The sequence below is a fragment of the Lemur catta genome, chromosome 1 (assembly GCF_020740605.2).
Source record: "Lemur catta isolate mLemCat1 chromosome 1, mLemCat1.pri, whole genome shotgun sequence".
Lineage (NCBI taxonomy): Eukaryota > Metazoa > Chordata > Mammalia > Primates > Lemuridae > Lemur > Lemur catta.
This window is the reverse complement of record NC_059128.1, coordinates 285,836,788-285,852,293: the sequence shown is the minus strand read 5'-3', so window position 1 is coordinate 285,852,293 and position 15,506 is coordinate 285,836,788. Positions and strand designations below refer to the sequence as shown.

Below are 15,506 nucleotides of genomic sequence, written 5' to 3'. Positions count from 1 at the left end.
GGCCCCCCTGCGGGACCTAGTCCACCTGCGGGACCCTGCCCCCTGCGGGACCCAGTCCGCGTGCGGGACCGCGCCCCCCTGCGGGACCCCGCCCCCCTGGGGGACCCAGTCCACCTGCGGGACCGCGCCCTCCTGCGGGACCCAGTCTACCTGCGGGACCCTGCCCCCTGCGGGACCCAGTCTACCTGCGGGACCCCGCCCCCTGCGGGACTCAGTCCACCTGCGGGACCCCGCCCCCTGCGGGACCCAGTCCGCGTGCGGGACCCCGCCCTCCTGCGGGACCCAGTTCACCTGCGGGACCGCGCCCCCCCCCCGCGGGACCCCGCCCCCCTGCGGGACCCCGCCCACCTGAGGGACCGCGCCCTCCTGCGGGACCCCGCCCTCCTGGGGGACCTAGTCCACCTGCGGGACCCCGCCCCCCTGGGGGACCCAGTCCACCTGCGGGACCCCGCCCCCTGCGGGACCCAGTCCGCGTGCGGGACCCCGCCCTCCTGCGGGACCCAGTTCACCTGCGGGACCGCGCCCCCCCCCCCCCCCCGCGGGACCCCGCCCCCCTGCGGGACCCCGCCCACCTGAGGGACCGCGCCCTCCTGCGGGACCCCGCCCTCCTGGGGGACCCAGTCCACCTGCGGGACCCCGCCCCCCTGGGGGACCTAGTCCACCTGCGGGACCCCGCCCCCTGCGGGACCCCGCCCTCCTGGGGGACCCAGTCCGCGTGCGGGACCCCGCCCTCCTGCGGACCCCGCCCTCCCGCGGGACCGCGCCCCCCCCCGCGGGACCCCGCCCCCCTGCGGCACCCAGTCCACCTGCGGGACCCCGCCCCCCTGCGGCACCTAGTCCACCTGCGGGACCCCGCCCCCCTGCGGGACCCCGCCCCCTGCGGGACCCAGTCCGACTGCGGGACCCCGCCCCCCCTGCGGGACCGCGCCCTCCTGCCCTGCGCCAGCGTGCGGCGCCTCCGCCAAGTCCCCGCTCCGCCCTTGCAAGGGCGCCGGTCGGACTGGATCAGAGCCACCCCAGTGACCTAATTTTATCTTGATCGCCCCGTCTCCAAGTCCAGTCACATTCTGAAGTGGGGGGCTCCGGGCTTCAACGGAGGATCTTTGGGGGACGCGGTTCAGCCCATACAGACCCATCCTCCCCTCCCCGCCTCCATGCGTGGGCCCGGCTGGCGGACTCCGTGTGCTCCGAGTCACCGGGTCCCTCCCTCGTCCCAGGCCCCCTGAGTGGCCCCAGGGGGTGGGGTCCCCACCGCCCACATGGCTGCGGGTCCGAGATCCGGGCGCTCCTTGCCCAGGCCCCGCGGTTACCCCCAGCGCTGCCGGCGCCTGCTCGCGGGAGGAGCCTGCGGGATGTGAGGGCACCTGGCGGGGGCAGAGCTGGACTCCAGGACCAGGGCAACCACGTGGCCTGTGGCCCCAATTAAAACGGCTAATTCCGTGGGCAGTGGCGGAGCCTCCGGACAGCAGTTGGCCCTTGTGAGCGCGGCCCGGGGGCCGCTGGACCTCTCGGGAGCCTCCGGCCGTGGGACCCGAGAGCCGGGAGAGCGGGGCCTCTTAGGGCCCCCAGCAGCCCAGCTCACACCTGGTGCACACGCACACGCACCCAGCAACACGCCGTCTTCGTCACACACAGTAGGGCCACAGACACACGCACCCCCGGAGCACACCCGCCCCGCACGCCCTCCTGCCTGCCTGGGCCACCTCTGCCGAGTGGGGCTCACCCTCCTCTCGAGGCCCCTGACGGCTGCGTGCAGGGTCACACGGAGGGTCACCCACAGGGTCGCCCGGTGGCCCTTGGTGGTAGCCGGGGGGACTTCACCCCCCCGCCAGGGCCTCCCGGGGTCCCCGCCAGGCAGCCCCAGCCCGGGCCCCTCGCTCTTGCGCCTTCCTGGGGCCGCACCTGGTGGTGGAGCCGCCCCTCCTGGCCCTGGGGGGCGGCCGCGTCCGCCCTGTTTGCTGGTTAATGAGAAGGGGGACTGCTGGTTAATGAGAAGCCGGCGGGGAGGTGCTGCCGGGCACATAAAGCCCCGGTGCGGCGAGGAGGCCGCAGCCGCTTCCCACTGTCTGCCCGAGAGGAGCTCCGGACCCCGCGCCAGCCATGTCCCAGCTGGTGGAGTGTGTCCCCAACTTCTCGGAGGGGAACAGCCAGGAGGTGAGGCCCCCACGGGGCTGGCCGAGCTTCCGGGGGGCTGGCCGGGGCCGAGGAGAAGGGAGTGTGGTGGGGGAGGGCTCCCCCCACGGAGCCGCTCCCTGTTGGTCCCAGGTGCCCACGGTGGAGGGGACGCGGCAGTGGCTGACGTGGAGTGGGTGGGACTGCAGGGCTGGTGGTGGGCCCAGGGACCTCTCGGGGGCTTCCGGTGGGGCTTCGGTGGACCCCTTGGTCTCGGTGCTCTCCTCTGAGAACGGGCCCGTCGAGGACCCACCCAAAAGGCTGCTTGCAAGTCCCCCGAGTGTGTGGCTCCCAGGCTGCAGCCTAGGAGGCAGGTGCTGTCGCCTCCCACTTATCTGGAAGAGACAGCGCAGAGAGGTTCGGGGGCCACCCAGCCCCGGACAGGGTGGGGGCTGAGCCGTGCTGCGCCGGAAGGTTCCAGGCCCTTCAGGCCCCTCCCCCACCCTGGCCCTCTGCCCCCCGCGTGGGGGCTGGGCCTGGCTCTGTGGCCTTGGCTTGTGTCCCCTTCTCTCAGCCGCCGCCCCCCGGGCAGTCTCTCCCGAGGGCTCCGCCTGCCACCCTCCCTGCGGCCCTCCCTGCCGCCCCACGTGTGGCCGTGTGGGCCTGCGTGGCCGGGCCGGCCGGGTGACCCGGGCTGCCGAGTGCCAGCTCCTGGGCTGGGGCTCACGCTCTGTGGGACTCCCAGGCCCGTTCCGTGGGCGGCCACCACCTGCGAAGCCCCTTCCCGCCCTCCCCATGGGGAAGCTCAGGCGTGGGCCGGGCTTGTCCCCAGGTCATCGAGGCCATCTCCCAGGCCATCTCGCAGACCCCGGGCTGCACGCTGCTGGACGTGGACGCCGGCCCCTCCACCAACCGCACCGTCTACACCTTCGTGGGGCCGCCGGACCGCGTGGTGGAGGGGGCCCTCAGCGCCGCCCGGGTGGCCTGGCGGCTCATCGACATGAGCCGGCACCGAGGTGAGGCTGGGCTGCGGGTGGGGGGCCCTGACCCTCGTCCAGGGGTGTTGGGGGACAGGAGGGCCCAGGGCGGGGGCTGGGGGGGTGCTGTCCGCAGGGCTGCCCCAGGTGTGGCTGCAGTTTGCCCCTAACCCCGACCTCCATGGCCAGGTGGGGCCTCCCCGCACCCAGCCAGCCTCTGAGCAGGCCCCTGGGGCGAGGGTGCCGGAGCCTACAGCCAAACACCAGCGGGGGCGGGCAGGGTCAAAGGTCTGCGGACACACAGCAGGCCCGAAGGCCAGGGTCTTTGCCCGGCGACGTGGAGGGATTCACAATCGACCTGGGTGGTGAACGGCAGCCCGTGCGGGCAGTGGGGGCGGGGCCGGCAGGGGACCGGGCAGCCGGTCATCTGGGGGGTCGCCCGAGGCTGGGCCTGACCGCGGCGGAGGCATCGCCAGCCTCTGAATGCCGTGAGCGCGGTCTGGGTTCCGCGCTGCCGGGGAGGGGTGGGGCGGTGACCACGGCCCAAACCTGCCGCTTCCGGCCGGCCAGGACGCCCTGAGAGCCCAGCGTCCAGCTTGGCGGCCCCTGGGAAGTTCCTTTTGACTGTCGGGAGGAGGAGGGTTTCTACCACAGGTGCCAGACTCCCCCTGGGTCTTCAGGCCGCTCCAGGCTGGCCGTGGGGTCGGTCCCCAGACACCCACTGGGGCGCTGTCGGCGTCTGCGGCAGCTGGGGGGAGCAGGGCCGGCCCCTCGCTGAGGCGGCGAGAGCAGCTGGGGCCGAGGACAGAGGAGCCTGTGCCCACCCCGCCCCGCCCGCAGGGGAGCACCCGCGCATGGGGGCCCTGGACGTCTGCCCCTTCGTCCCCGTGCGGGGCGTCGGCATGGACGAGTGTGTGCTCTGCGCGGAGGCCTTTGGCCAGCGGCTGGCGGAGGAGCTGCACGTGCCAGGTGTGCCCTCAGGTCCCCGGTCCCCAGTCCCCGGTCCCCCCCACCGCCTCCCGGCCTTAGAAACCCACAACCCCTGCAATAGAACAGTTCCACTCCGGAGAATTAACTAGATCAAGAAAACGATACGGGTCACAGGGAGACGAGCTGGGAAAAGCGTGTCCACCCGTGGGGGCTGGCGGGTGGGTGGGAACGAGCCGTCCCTCAGCAAAATCCAGGCCCGGCCACCAGGGCCACACAGGCTGCAGTGTGAGGTGGGGACAGCTGAACACCTGCGTCTGGGCTTTTCGGGTTATGTTCTTTTCTCCGTCCCTCCTTGTGTGGCCACGTTTATCCCACAATGAAAACACATGTTAAAGAGAGACTCGAGGATCCTGCCATTAGCGTCCCCCACGTTGGGTCCCAACCCTCCCAGTCGTGTGGCCTTTTCAGTGGCATCTGAGCAGGGGTGGGGAACCGGCCACACTGCCGTCCGCGGGGAGCTGGCGCTGCGGGGGCCTGTCCCCAGGGTCAGCCTCACGGTGGGGTCCGCTTGCAGTGTTCCTGTACGGGGAGGCGGCACGGACGGCCAGCCGCAGGAGCCTGCCCGCCATCCGGGCAGGGGAGTACGAGGCCCTCCCCGAGAAGGTGCCGCCCCGTGGGTGGGGGCCTGGGGCTGGGCCCTGCCCCCTTCTCCTGGCAGGGGTGGGCGGGCCTGGGCCCTCCCCAGACCCCAGTGGGGGCCACCCCTCCTGTAGGGGACACCTCACCTGGGGTGAACTTCCCTGCAGCTCAAGCAGGCCGAGTGGGCGCCTGACTTTGGCCCCAGCTCCTTCATCCCCAGCTGGGGGGCAACCGCCACGGGGGCACGGAAGTTCCTCATCGCATTCAACGTCAACTTGCTGAGCACCAAGGAGCAGGCCCACCGCATCGCCCTCAACCTGCGGGAGCAGGGCCGTGGGCAGGGCCAGGTGAGCAGGGGCAGGTGAGCAGGGGTGGATTTGTGGGCAGGGCCAGATAAGCAGGGGCGGGGCCATGGGCAGGGCCAGGTGAGCAGGGGCAGGGCAGGGCAGGTGAGCAGGGGCGGGGCCGTGGGCAGGGCAGGTGAGCAGGGGCGGGGCTGTGGGCAGGGCCAGGTGAGCAGGGGCAGGTAAGCAGGGGCAGGGCTGTGGGCAGGGCCAGGTGAGCAAGGGCGGGGCCGTGGGCAGGGCCAGGTGAGCAGGGGCAGGGCCGTGGGCAGGGCCAGGTGAGCAGGGGCAGGGCAGGGCAGGTGAGCAGGGGCGGGGCCGTGGGCAGGGCAGGTGAGCAGGGGTGGGGCTGTGAGCAGGGCAGGTGAGCAGGGGCGGGGCTGTGGGCAGGGCCAGGGAGCAGGGGTGGGGCCCTGGGCAGGGCCAGGTGATCAGGGGCGGGGCCCTGGGCAGGGCCAGGTGAGCAGTGGGGTCGTGCTCAGCGCTGACCCCATGGAACCCCTAGGGGCCCTGGGGGTGGGGTCCGAGGCTGAGCCCTCAAGCAAGATAGTGGCACAGAGAGTGTCACCCAGGAGCCTGTGACGTGGTGTGGACAGGTCGCTGGCCCTACAGGGCTCAGCCTCCGACCTGACACCACCCTGGCCCCAGCGTCCACGCCCTGCAGGAGAGGCCCCGCTTGAGGGTCCGATGTCTGAAATCGGGGAGCACTTGCTTTAGGGGGGTTTCCCACAGGGGCAGGGCTGGACCTGTTGACACTGTAGCGTCTCCCCAGTAGTGGGGAGGCAGCTGCTGCCTGAGCCCAGGTGCCCTCAGGTGCCCCCAGGGTCCGCAGCTGTCCCCCTGCCGCCGTAGACTCAGCTGTCTGTAAGCACAACACAAAAGCAAAGAGACCTCCAAATCCTTTTCTGGGCCCGGGCTGAAGGCAGTGTCCAAGGTCTCCCTCATGTGGACTCAGTCACCCCAGGAATGAGGGGCTGAGGGGCATCTCTGGGTGAGCAGGTGGGACCCTGGCCGGCCCCACACCTCCGTGTCCGCACGGCCTCTGGGCATCCTAGTGCCTGACCCTTGGGCCTCAGTTTCCCTGTGGTGGGCGGGGCCTCTCCCTGCCCCTCCCCAGCCAGCTCTGGGGGGTGGGGGAGAAGAGCCACAGAATCCGCAGGCTGACCCTCCAGAGACCACCCCGGTCACCCTGGCCTGTGAGCTTCTCGGCCCAGGCTGGGAAACGCTTTTCCTCTGCAGCCGGGACGTCTGAAGAAGGTTCAGGCCATCGGCTGGTACCTGGATGAGAAGAACCTGGCTCAGGTGTCCACGAACCTTCTGGACTTGGAGGTCACGGCGCTGCACACGGTCTACGAGGAGACCTGCAGAGAAGCACAGGCCAGCAGGGCACTGCCGTCCCAGTGGGGTGCAGGGCAGGTGCCCCCAGGGACATGCTCGAGCCCCAGCCCGGCCACCTGTGTTGACGCCGCCTGTGCCCCGGCAGGCCCTGAGCCTCCCCGTGGTGGGCTCGCAGCTGGTGGGCCTGGTGCCCCTGAAGGCCTTGCTGGACGCGGCCGCCTTCTACTGCGACAGGGAGAACCTCTTTGTGCTGGAGGAGGAGCACCGCGTCAGGCTGGTGGGCCGGGCTCTCGGGGGAGGGGTGCGGCGGGCGCAGGGCCGTGGGGGGGGGGAAGCGCTGTGTTTCCGGAGAGGTCTGGGGTGCCCAGGCTCGCGCCCAGCCTGCACCCCACCCGCTGCCGGCCTCCCTCTCCCTCCTCTCCTTGCTCCTTTGTCCTATTGAGTTGTGTTTGGAAGATGAGATTTTCAATTTTTATTTTCATTTTGGGGACCTTATTGAGGTTTTCTCTGTGACCCATATGTTCACTTCTAAAACTTGCACGGAGAGGGCGGCACACCCTTCTGCAGGGCCTTCCCCCTGGGCCAGCCACGCTCCCGTGGAAGGACGTGAGCCCCCTCCGTCGGGCTCCTCTCCCCTCCCCCCACTGGGCCTGAGGGCTTACGGGTCTGAGGTGTCTGTCTGGGGCACGTAGGTCCTTGTCCCCAGACCGGCTCTTGTAGAAGGTGGTTCTGCTTGTCTCGTGGACCCCTGTGCCTTGAATACCTCCACACCTGGCTCCTGTCTGGGCTCAGGTCCTGCCCTGGGTGTGGCTGTGTTTGCAGAGGTGTCCTCTGTACTTTCACGCAAGGCCTTTCTGAGGCACTTCATGTACTTTTTTCTGGACCATTTGGAAGTGGATGGAAGACAACGTACCCTTAATTTGTTTAGAGTGTATTTCTGTTTTGTTTTGTTTTTTGAGACGGGGTCTTGCTGTGTTGCCCAGGCTGGACTTGAGCTCCTGGGCTCAAGCGATTGTCCCATCTCGGCCTCCCAGTAGTTGGGACGACAGGCGTGAGCCACCGTGCCCCGCACATTCAGGGTGTGTTTCTTGAGAACAAGGATATTCTCTCACATCACTACGGTACAAGTATCAGAACGAGGAAACTCATCATTAATATAATCTAGTATCTAATGATTTTCAGACCATCATCGAAGTGCATCAGTGTCCCAGGAAGCTCCATCGTAGACGTTTATCCTCCCGCCACGAAGCATTTGCAGGACGCAGTGCACTGAGTCACATCTTTTATCCCCTTTAACCTGGAACCGTTCCTCAGTCTTCTTTGTCCTTCATTGACCCTGACAGACTTTAAAAGTACAGGCTAGCTGTTTTGTACAGTGTCCCTCAGTGGGGACTGGTCTGGTGCTGCTTGTGTCTGGATGTGGTCATGCATTTTTGGCAGGAACAGCACAGGTGACGTTGTGTCCACGGGGCACCAGGCACGGCTTTGCCCACTCTGGCAGGGTGGTGACCTCATCCAGGGCTGTTCCCTCTTTTCCCTTTTGTGATTAATAAATACCCTGTGGGAGGTACTTTAGGGTATTTAAGGTATTTAACAGGTGGATAAATCGCTGTTTATCTATTGAAATTGCAGCCACAGTTTTAGCAGCCAGTGACAATTTTCTAACTTCATCCCTTCTCTGTAGGAAGCTTTCACTTCTCCCACATTGACTTCCACCTTATTAACATGTTTGCTGCTCTTTTCTATTTTTCAACATATTATTTTATATTTTTTACCTGGAGGTTCTTATGTCTGCAGTCTCGGAAGGTCTGGTTTGCAAGTTGTCGTTTCTTCTCACTCGCACGGTGGCTTGTGTCCTCGTGTGTGCTGGGATTTTTATTGTGAGTGCAGGTTCTGGGGTTCTGTCTACGGTGATTCTTGGGCACCCAGGTCTACGTTTCCTCCTCCAAAGTTTATCTCAGGTGCCCGGGACGCCACGGCACAGGAACACTTGAAACTGAGCTTTTTGCTTCGAGCTTTGGCACTCCGCAGGCGGCTCTGGCTTGAGATTAGGAATTCCCAGGAGACATTCTTTCTCCTGTTTCGTCCAGAAGGAAGGCAGGGACTGGGAAGTGTCCCTGTTAATTCCTCTGGTGGGTGTTTTTCCTAATGCACCTTGGGGAGTCTCCTCCAGGGGCCTCCAGTCTGGCCCCACTCTTTGAAGTCATGGTCCAGGGGCTGCCGAGGGGCTCAGCTGTCCCCAGAACACCCAGCTTCAGGCCAGCAGGCCTTTCCGGACTCACCTTTCTGGTCACTCCTGGCCTCAAATGATCTCCTTTACTCTCTGCCAACTTAGCCATGAATTTAATTTTAAAAATTCTATTTATCTTTCTGAGTTTTCTGCCGGGGGGTCTGGCTTCCCGCTGATTCTGCAGCCCCACTCGGGGCACCTTCGCCTCCCGCGGTCTGGTCCCCAGTGGGACTCTCCCCCTCTCCCCCCCCACGGACGGGCCGCACGGCCCGCGGTTGGCCTGTGGCAGAGGCGTTCTGGATGGCTTTTGGCAGAATGGATTCTAATCTTAAATGGGATTGTTACAGCTTTATTTTGACTTTAGGTAAAATTCGCTTTTCCTCACATTCAAGTTTTAGGTTTAGGTGAATCTGGGCCATTCCCAGACTTTAAGAACTGGAGAGACATTGGCACCTGAACTATTAAAATCCTGTCCAAAGAGGCCATTTTTGTTGGCTTGTTTCAATGATGGGCGAGCATGCTGTGGTCTGTGGGACAAGGATGAGGGATGCGAGTGGGCAACTCTTGTCTCTGAGCCTCAGTTTCCCCATGGGCTAACTGGAGGATGGGTGCCTGTGCACCCCAGGCTGGGTGAGGCTCCTCGGGGAGCCCCTGCCCCATACAGCCCACTCCCCACAAAAAGGCCCAACCTGCTCAGGCAGTGCGGTCCCTGTGGGCTGAGGCCATGTCCCCCGTGCCCCCTTTCCAGGTGGTGAACCGGCTGGGCCTGGACTCCCTGTCCCCCTTCCACCCTGAGGAGCGGGTCATCGAGTGAGCCCCCGCCCCTCCCCCACCCTGGCCCAGGACCCCTGCCCCACCCCCTCCCGTCCTCCTTCCCTCCCCCGCACCCCTCCTCCCGCCTCGACCCCCCCAAGCCTGGCTGGGTCCTCTCTGAGCCGGTGCCTTGTGCCAAGCCTGGGTCTGGGGGATGGGGGACGCAGTGAGACCCCTGCCAGGCCTCTGCGCCCTCACTGAACCCCTGGGGGTCACCGCCTGCCCGCGTCCCGCTCTGCCCCCCGCGGTGAGCCTAGGAGGACCCCTGTGACCGGCCGCTGAGCCACGCCGACCCCGCAGGTACCTGGTCCCCGACCGGAAGCCCGAGCGGAGCCTGGTGGACAAGTCCCTGTGCGCCTTCGTCCGCGAGGTGGGCGCGCGCTCCGCGGTCCCCGGGGGCGGCTCCGTGGCGGCGGCGGCTGCGGCCCTGGTGAGCGGGGTCGGGGGAGGGGCGCGACGGGACCCCACTGCGGGACCCCCCTGCGGCGGGTTCCCGTGCACGACCCCACCGCGGAACCCCGTGCGGTGGGACCCCACTGCGGGACCCCCATGCGGGACCCCGCTGCTGTTGCCTGGGCGCCTGGCCGGTGTCGCCGCGGCCCCACAGCTCGCCCCTCGCCCAGGGCGCGGCGCTGGCCTCCATGGTCGGCCTGATGACCTACGGGCGCCGCCAGTTCGAGCACCTGGACGCGGCCATGCGGCGCTTGATCCCGCCCTTCCACGCCGCGGCGGCCGAGCTGACCGCGCTGGTGGACGCCGACGCCCAGGCCTTCGCCTCCTACCTGGTGAGTGCGGGACGCTGCGGGGCTCCCCCCAGCCCCGGGCCCACCCTGCGGACAGCGACCCCTGCCCAGGCCTGAGTGGACGTGGAGCTGCCTGAGCACCGGTAGCCGGAGACCAGTGGCTGGGGGCACCTGGCCGCCCCTCTTTGGGCCATGCAGACCCCTGACTCGGGCCGGGCGGGGGCTGGGCCGGGACAGTGGGCCCCTCCCAGCAGCCTGGCTCCCTTGGGTCCTGCACCTTCCACGGAGAGATTGAGAGGAACCTCGAAAGAAAATGCTGGTGATTAGTGGTCTCGGAGAGGTAGAGAAGACGTTTGAGCCATAAAACGAAAAAGGAGGCAGGAATGGAAAACCCACTCGAAAGAACCCAGTGCAGGGTCAGCCCCAGGGCGCCCAGCAGGGAGCTGCCTCCAGCCCAGGGCAGAAAGCCCAGCTGTGTCCGAGGGTTCCAGACCAGAGAGGGGGCATGGGAGAGACAGAGACAGAGAGACATAGAGTCAGACAAAGAGACAGACAGAGAGACAGACACGAAAACAGAGACAGAGACTGAGAGAGACAGAGCTGGTGGCATGTGAGCTGGGACCCAGGACCCAGGAGCAGGCCGAGGAGGCCCCCCCCCCTCCCCGCGCTGCGGCAGCTGTGGGAGACACGAAGCCAGGAGGCCTCAGGGACAGGAGCCGTCTGTCCTGTGAGGCCGCGTGAGGAAGGAAGGCCGGCCTTGTGGGCTCTGCCCCGCACACTTCACATGAGAAGACAGACCCCCACGGTGACGGCCGGGCCTCCCTGAGTGCTGGTGACACCCGGAGTGACCACCAGAGTGGAAGCCCTGTCCTGTTCGGAGGGTGTAGACATCTATCACCTTTTTGCAGTCATGTTTTAAAGTTTGTTTCATTTATTTGCTTTTTAAAATAGGTAAATCTTTCAGGAGGCTCAGAATTGAGACAGGCAGCAGTCTGTGCCCGGGCCTGGCCCCTGCGCCCCGCGCAGCGTTTGTCTCCTGCCTGGAGCAGTCGCGACGCCCGCTCTCCCCTTTCCCACGCGACGGCGGCAGACGGACTTGCGCTTTGCTCTCACATTGTCATACGTGTGACAGCAGTTTTCATTCCCGTTGTAGTGAGGTGTCCGGTGGAGACGTTTTGCCCCTTTTCTCTCAGGTTTCTCTGAGGGCTTTTCCGCACTGCTGTGTGGCACTGTGTCATGCAGGAGAGTCAGGCCTTGTTCTCTGCGTTCTGGGCTCAGTTTTCCCCGAGTTTGTTGTTTTTCTTTGGACGTTGCTTGTGGTGGCTTCTGACAACAAGGACTTTTCATCTTTATGTCTTTCAACACGTCAGTCTTTCATTTTATCTTTTCTGTGTCTCGTGCCACAGCTTAAAGGGCCTCCCCGGGCCCAGGTTACGTGTTCTGGACTTTCGTGGTCTGGTGAACGTGAGGCTTGGACAGGCGCCTAGAGTGAAGCATCAGCTTCAACATAAAGATTGAAAATTTAGGGACAACCCTAACTTTAGAAATTTTCAAAGAAATAAGGTAATGATTAGAAAACAAGTAGGGGGAAAGGTACATAAATGAAAATTTAATCAAAAGGCAGGGAAGAAAAATAAAAACGAACAGAAAAGATGTGTGGTTTAGAGGAAACATAAATCAAACGGCGAGATCAAAGCCAGGTATCAATAACCACCCGCGAGCGTGAGGGAGGAAAGCGCCGACTCGGCCGCACTCCCGGGAGCAGCGAGGAGAGGGACTTCCGGAACATCCTTGTGCTGCACCGAATACATAAGTAATTTCCAGATGGAAGGAAAAGCTGTCTGTGTCCCTCTCTCACCAAGACCACCAACCTCACAGTACGTCACAGGGAACAAAACTGACAGGTGTGCAGTCACTGGCCGCGTGAGAGGCAGGCTCGGCCAAGATCTGCGTAGTGACGCCCGGCCGGTCTGCCCCGTCCCCGATGGCCGTCCCACGGCGCACGCACCTGCTGCACACCCACAAGCCCACGTGCAGAGGATGCGGGAGAGGTGTGCAGCCACGGAGACGCAGCCGGGAGACCCCACTCGTTGTGGGAGGAGGAGGGAATTTCTGCTCATCAGTTGCAGTTGCTAGAACGGGGGCAGAGCCAGTTCTGGTCGGGCTCAGGGGTCTTCTCTCTTCCATGGCGGGGGAAGGGCCGTTGATGGCAACTTTTGGGCACAGATTTGGCTGAATATTCCAGAACAAGAGCAGGCACATCCCCGCCCTCCCCCTGCCCTGTCCTGTAGGTGGCTGGGGTGGGTGCGGGCTGCAGGTGATGAGGTGGCCGGGTGTGCGGACCCGGTGGGCTCACTGCCGGTGGGGTCTGAGGCCCGAGCTGTGAAGCCACAACCCCAAGGGGACCCCGAGGGAGAAGGTGGTGGCTGGGGCGGGGGGGTTTTGCAGTTTGCCGTTTCTCCTTCCGCAAAGGCTGAGCTCTTACACCCAGACCTGGGGGACGATGCTACTGCGTTACTTTCAAAGTGAGGTTGGTGCAGGAGGAGCCTGGCGCTGTGGGGAGGCCGCCCGAGCACTCTCTCCTGCAGGTTGTGAGGATTCAGGGCACCTCCCGGACCCTCAGTCTCCTTATCTGGAAACAAGGGCCCCCGAGGGGGCCGCCTGCCTCCTCCCCATGCCCCTACCCAGTCTCTGACCACCCCAGAGGCCCCTGTGCCCCCACCAGCTACACGAGGGCTGCAGACCCCGGGTCCCAGCAGCAGCTCCACCCCGTTCCCCACGGCGCATCCTGCGGGAGTGTGGCCCCTCGACCAGGCCGCCGAGTGGGCAGCGCCAACTGGGGCGGTGAATAGGCCCCGCTGCCGGCTGCCCCGCACCCACCCAGGCTCTGCTGCGTGGACCAGGACACAGTCCTCCCTCATGATCACTTGCCCGGTGTCTTTCTGTGTCCTTTTCTGGCAGGAGGCGATGAAGCTGCCCAAGGACACACCTGAGGACAGGGACAGGTGAGTCCAGCAGTGGCCGTGGGGCCTCTGTGTCTGGGGAGCTGGTGGCCAGGGTCAGGGCCGTTCAGACGCCGTGGTGGCCTCTGCCATTCCAGTGCCTGGGCTGTCTGTGGTTCCTGAGCGATTTTCCTGCCGTCCCCTCCTCGGTTCGTCTGCTCAGGCCTGGCGGGGCGGGGTGCGGCGCCCGGGCTCTGACCGGCTCTGCCCCTTCCAGGCGCGCGGCCGCCCTGCAGGAGGGGCTGAGGCAGGCGGTCTCTGTGCCCCTGGCGCTGGCGGAGACGGTGGCCTCGCTGTGGCCGGCGCTGCGGGAGCTGGCCTTGTGCGGGAACCTGGCCTGCCGGTCGGACCTGCAGGTACGGCCAGGGGCCCCAGCGGGAGGGAGCCGACGGCTGTGTGTTGGGCTCAGCCGGGCCTGGGGACCTCGCCTCACGGGCCCCTCTCGGGTGGCCTCGGCCTGCTCTGGCGGGGCCGGCTTGTCTGAAGACCCTGTCTGAGGTAGCACCGACAGGCAGAGACCCAGACGTGTCTGCAGAGTGTGTCCTGACCCTGTACACGCGGCCCAGCCCAGGACCCCTCACCCCACCCCCTGCTCTGACGGCGCCGAGGCAGCATGGACGTGGGTGCATGTCCCACTGATGGGCGCTGTGGCCCGGGGACAGGCACGGCCAGGCTGGACACGGGACGGAGCCTGGGGGCCCTGTGCCCCCTGCGGCCACCCCGAGACCCCGTGAAAGGCACCTGCTTTCCAGTGTCTGGTCCTGAGGCCCCAGAGAAGTGTCCCCTCTGTCCCCAGGAAGAGGCCCTGGGCGGGGCCTGGAAGGGAGGACCGAGTCTCTGGAGGGTGGACCCGGCTCCTGACGTGTCAGAGAACAGGGGTGCAGCCACGCCCAGGCCTCCTGGGAGGCGGAGCCTGCTCGGATAAGAGGGGGTTTCCTTTTCTAAGCCCAGTGGTGGAGAACTGAGAAGTCCAGGGAAACTTGTCACCAGAGCCAGCTCCCTCTGTGGGGCGTGCACGGCCGCGCTGGGGCTCCTTGTGTGGAGAACGGGGCCCGCCGCCCCTCAGCTGCCCTGACCCGGCCCCACCGTAGCCCCTCAGAGGGACCCCAGGCCGCCCCAGGTTGCTGAGCCTCGGCCGACCAGGCCCCGCCGTCGTGAGTCCCCTCCCTGGTCTTTGCAGGTGGCGGCCAAAGCCCTGGAGACGGGCGTGTTCGGGGCGTACTTCAACGTGCTCGTCAACCTCAAGGACGTCACCGACGAGGCGTTTAAGGACCAGGTGAGTGGGTGGCGGGTGCAGTGCCCGGGGCCTGGGCTGGCAGACGTGGGGCGGCCGACTGGCATGGCAGCGGGTGGGCAGCGCGGGCCGAGGTGCCGCCTGGCGGGTGCAGGGCGGTGACCGGGACCCCCACATGTCCCCCAGGTCCACCGGCGCATTTCCAGCCTCCTGCAGGAAGCCAAGACCCAGGCTGCGCTGGTGCTGGACCGCCTGGAGGCCCGGCGGGAGTGACGCCACGAGGCCATGCTGGGCTCTGCAGCCCCGTGCGGTGGGGTGAGGGCCGGCTGTCCTCGCGTGTCAGGACACAGCTTGTCCCTGTGGGGCCCAGAGGACACACGAGGCCACTGCCAGGGTGGGGGAGCTGGGGGGCCTGTCCCCACTGGGGGTGCTGGCAGGGCTGGGCGCTCCTCGGTCACCTGCGGCGGCCAGTAAAGTCTCGACACAAACCTGCGTAGTGTGCTTGGGGTTTGGGGGCAGGGCCGCGGCCTGAGCCCGGGGCCTTGGGGCAGGGACAGGGCCCCGAGGTCGGCAGACCGTGGGAGCTGGAGGGAACGGGCGGGCGTGCGGGGACCGGGCCCAGCGCTGGCCCCACAGACACGTGGGCACAGCCCAGGGGCAGCGGGGCCCGAGGGTCCCAGGAGCTGCGGCACCTCGGCCAGTGTGGCCTTGGGGGATGTGGCCCCCAGCCGAGGGAGGGGCTCTGGGCTGTGCCCGGACACAGCCCCACGGGGAAAGGCAGGACATCCAGCCCCAGGAGGAGCTCGGCGCACGGAAGGGCCGTGAGCAGCGAGGGCGGCACCGTCCCATCCTCCTGGCCCCTCCGCAGGGCCCCCCCGCCCCTCCCCTTCAGAGAAACTTCTCCGTGGAGTTATCACTGCAGCCCCAGTTACTGCACTCGGGCTGCTACATGCAAACAAAACCAGGAAGCGTGAGTGTGCTTCCTAGACAACAGGATGTTAATTTGGGGAGTATGTCCTTAAGCACAGCAGAGCCCCAAATGCCTTCCTTATAGGAAAGAGTTTAGCGTCTGAAAATTTAAAACACTTGTTTCTGGAAAAGGACATCGTCACCCAAGGTAGAGGCAAGAATCCCCCTGGAGGGA

General features: G+C 66.0%; 1 protein-coding gene across 3 annotated transcripts; it reads left to right on the top strand.

Moving 5' to 3' along the window:
- The first annotated feature begins 2,040 nt into the window (after positions 1 to 2,040).
- Positions 2,041 to 14,731, top strand: FTCD (formimidoyltransferase cyclodeaminase). 3 transcript variants are annotated; one of them, XM_045540855.1, is made up of 14 exons: positions 2,041 to 2,154; positions 2,978 to 3,128; positions 3,930 to 4,058; positions 4,594 to 4,682; positions 4,826 to 5,005; positions 6,242 to 6,379; positions 6,486 to 6,617; positions 9,319 to 9,380; positions 9,684 to 9,813; positions 10,007 to 10,168; positions 13,088 to 13,131; positions 13,346 to 13,484; positions 14,309 to 14,404; positions 14,549 to 14,731. In XM_045540855.1, the coding sequence occupies exons 1-14, from the start codon at positions 2,101 to 2,103 to the stop codon at positions 14,633 to 14,635; spliced, it is 1,593 nt and encodes a 530-aa protein (XP_045396811.1). In that variant the 5' UTR covers positions 2,041 to 2,100; the 3' UTR covers positions 14,636 to 14,731. The 3 variants fall into 3 exon arrangements, with proteins under 3 accessions (XP_045396811.1, XP_045396812.1, XP_045396810.1); XM_045540856.1 differs by having other exon boundaries at positions 2,945 to 3,128; positions 9,684 to 9,753; XM_045540854.1 differs by having other exon boundaries at positions 2,945 to 3,128.
- The last annotated feature ends 775 nt before the right edge of the window (positions 14,732 to 15,506 follow it).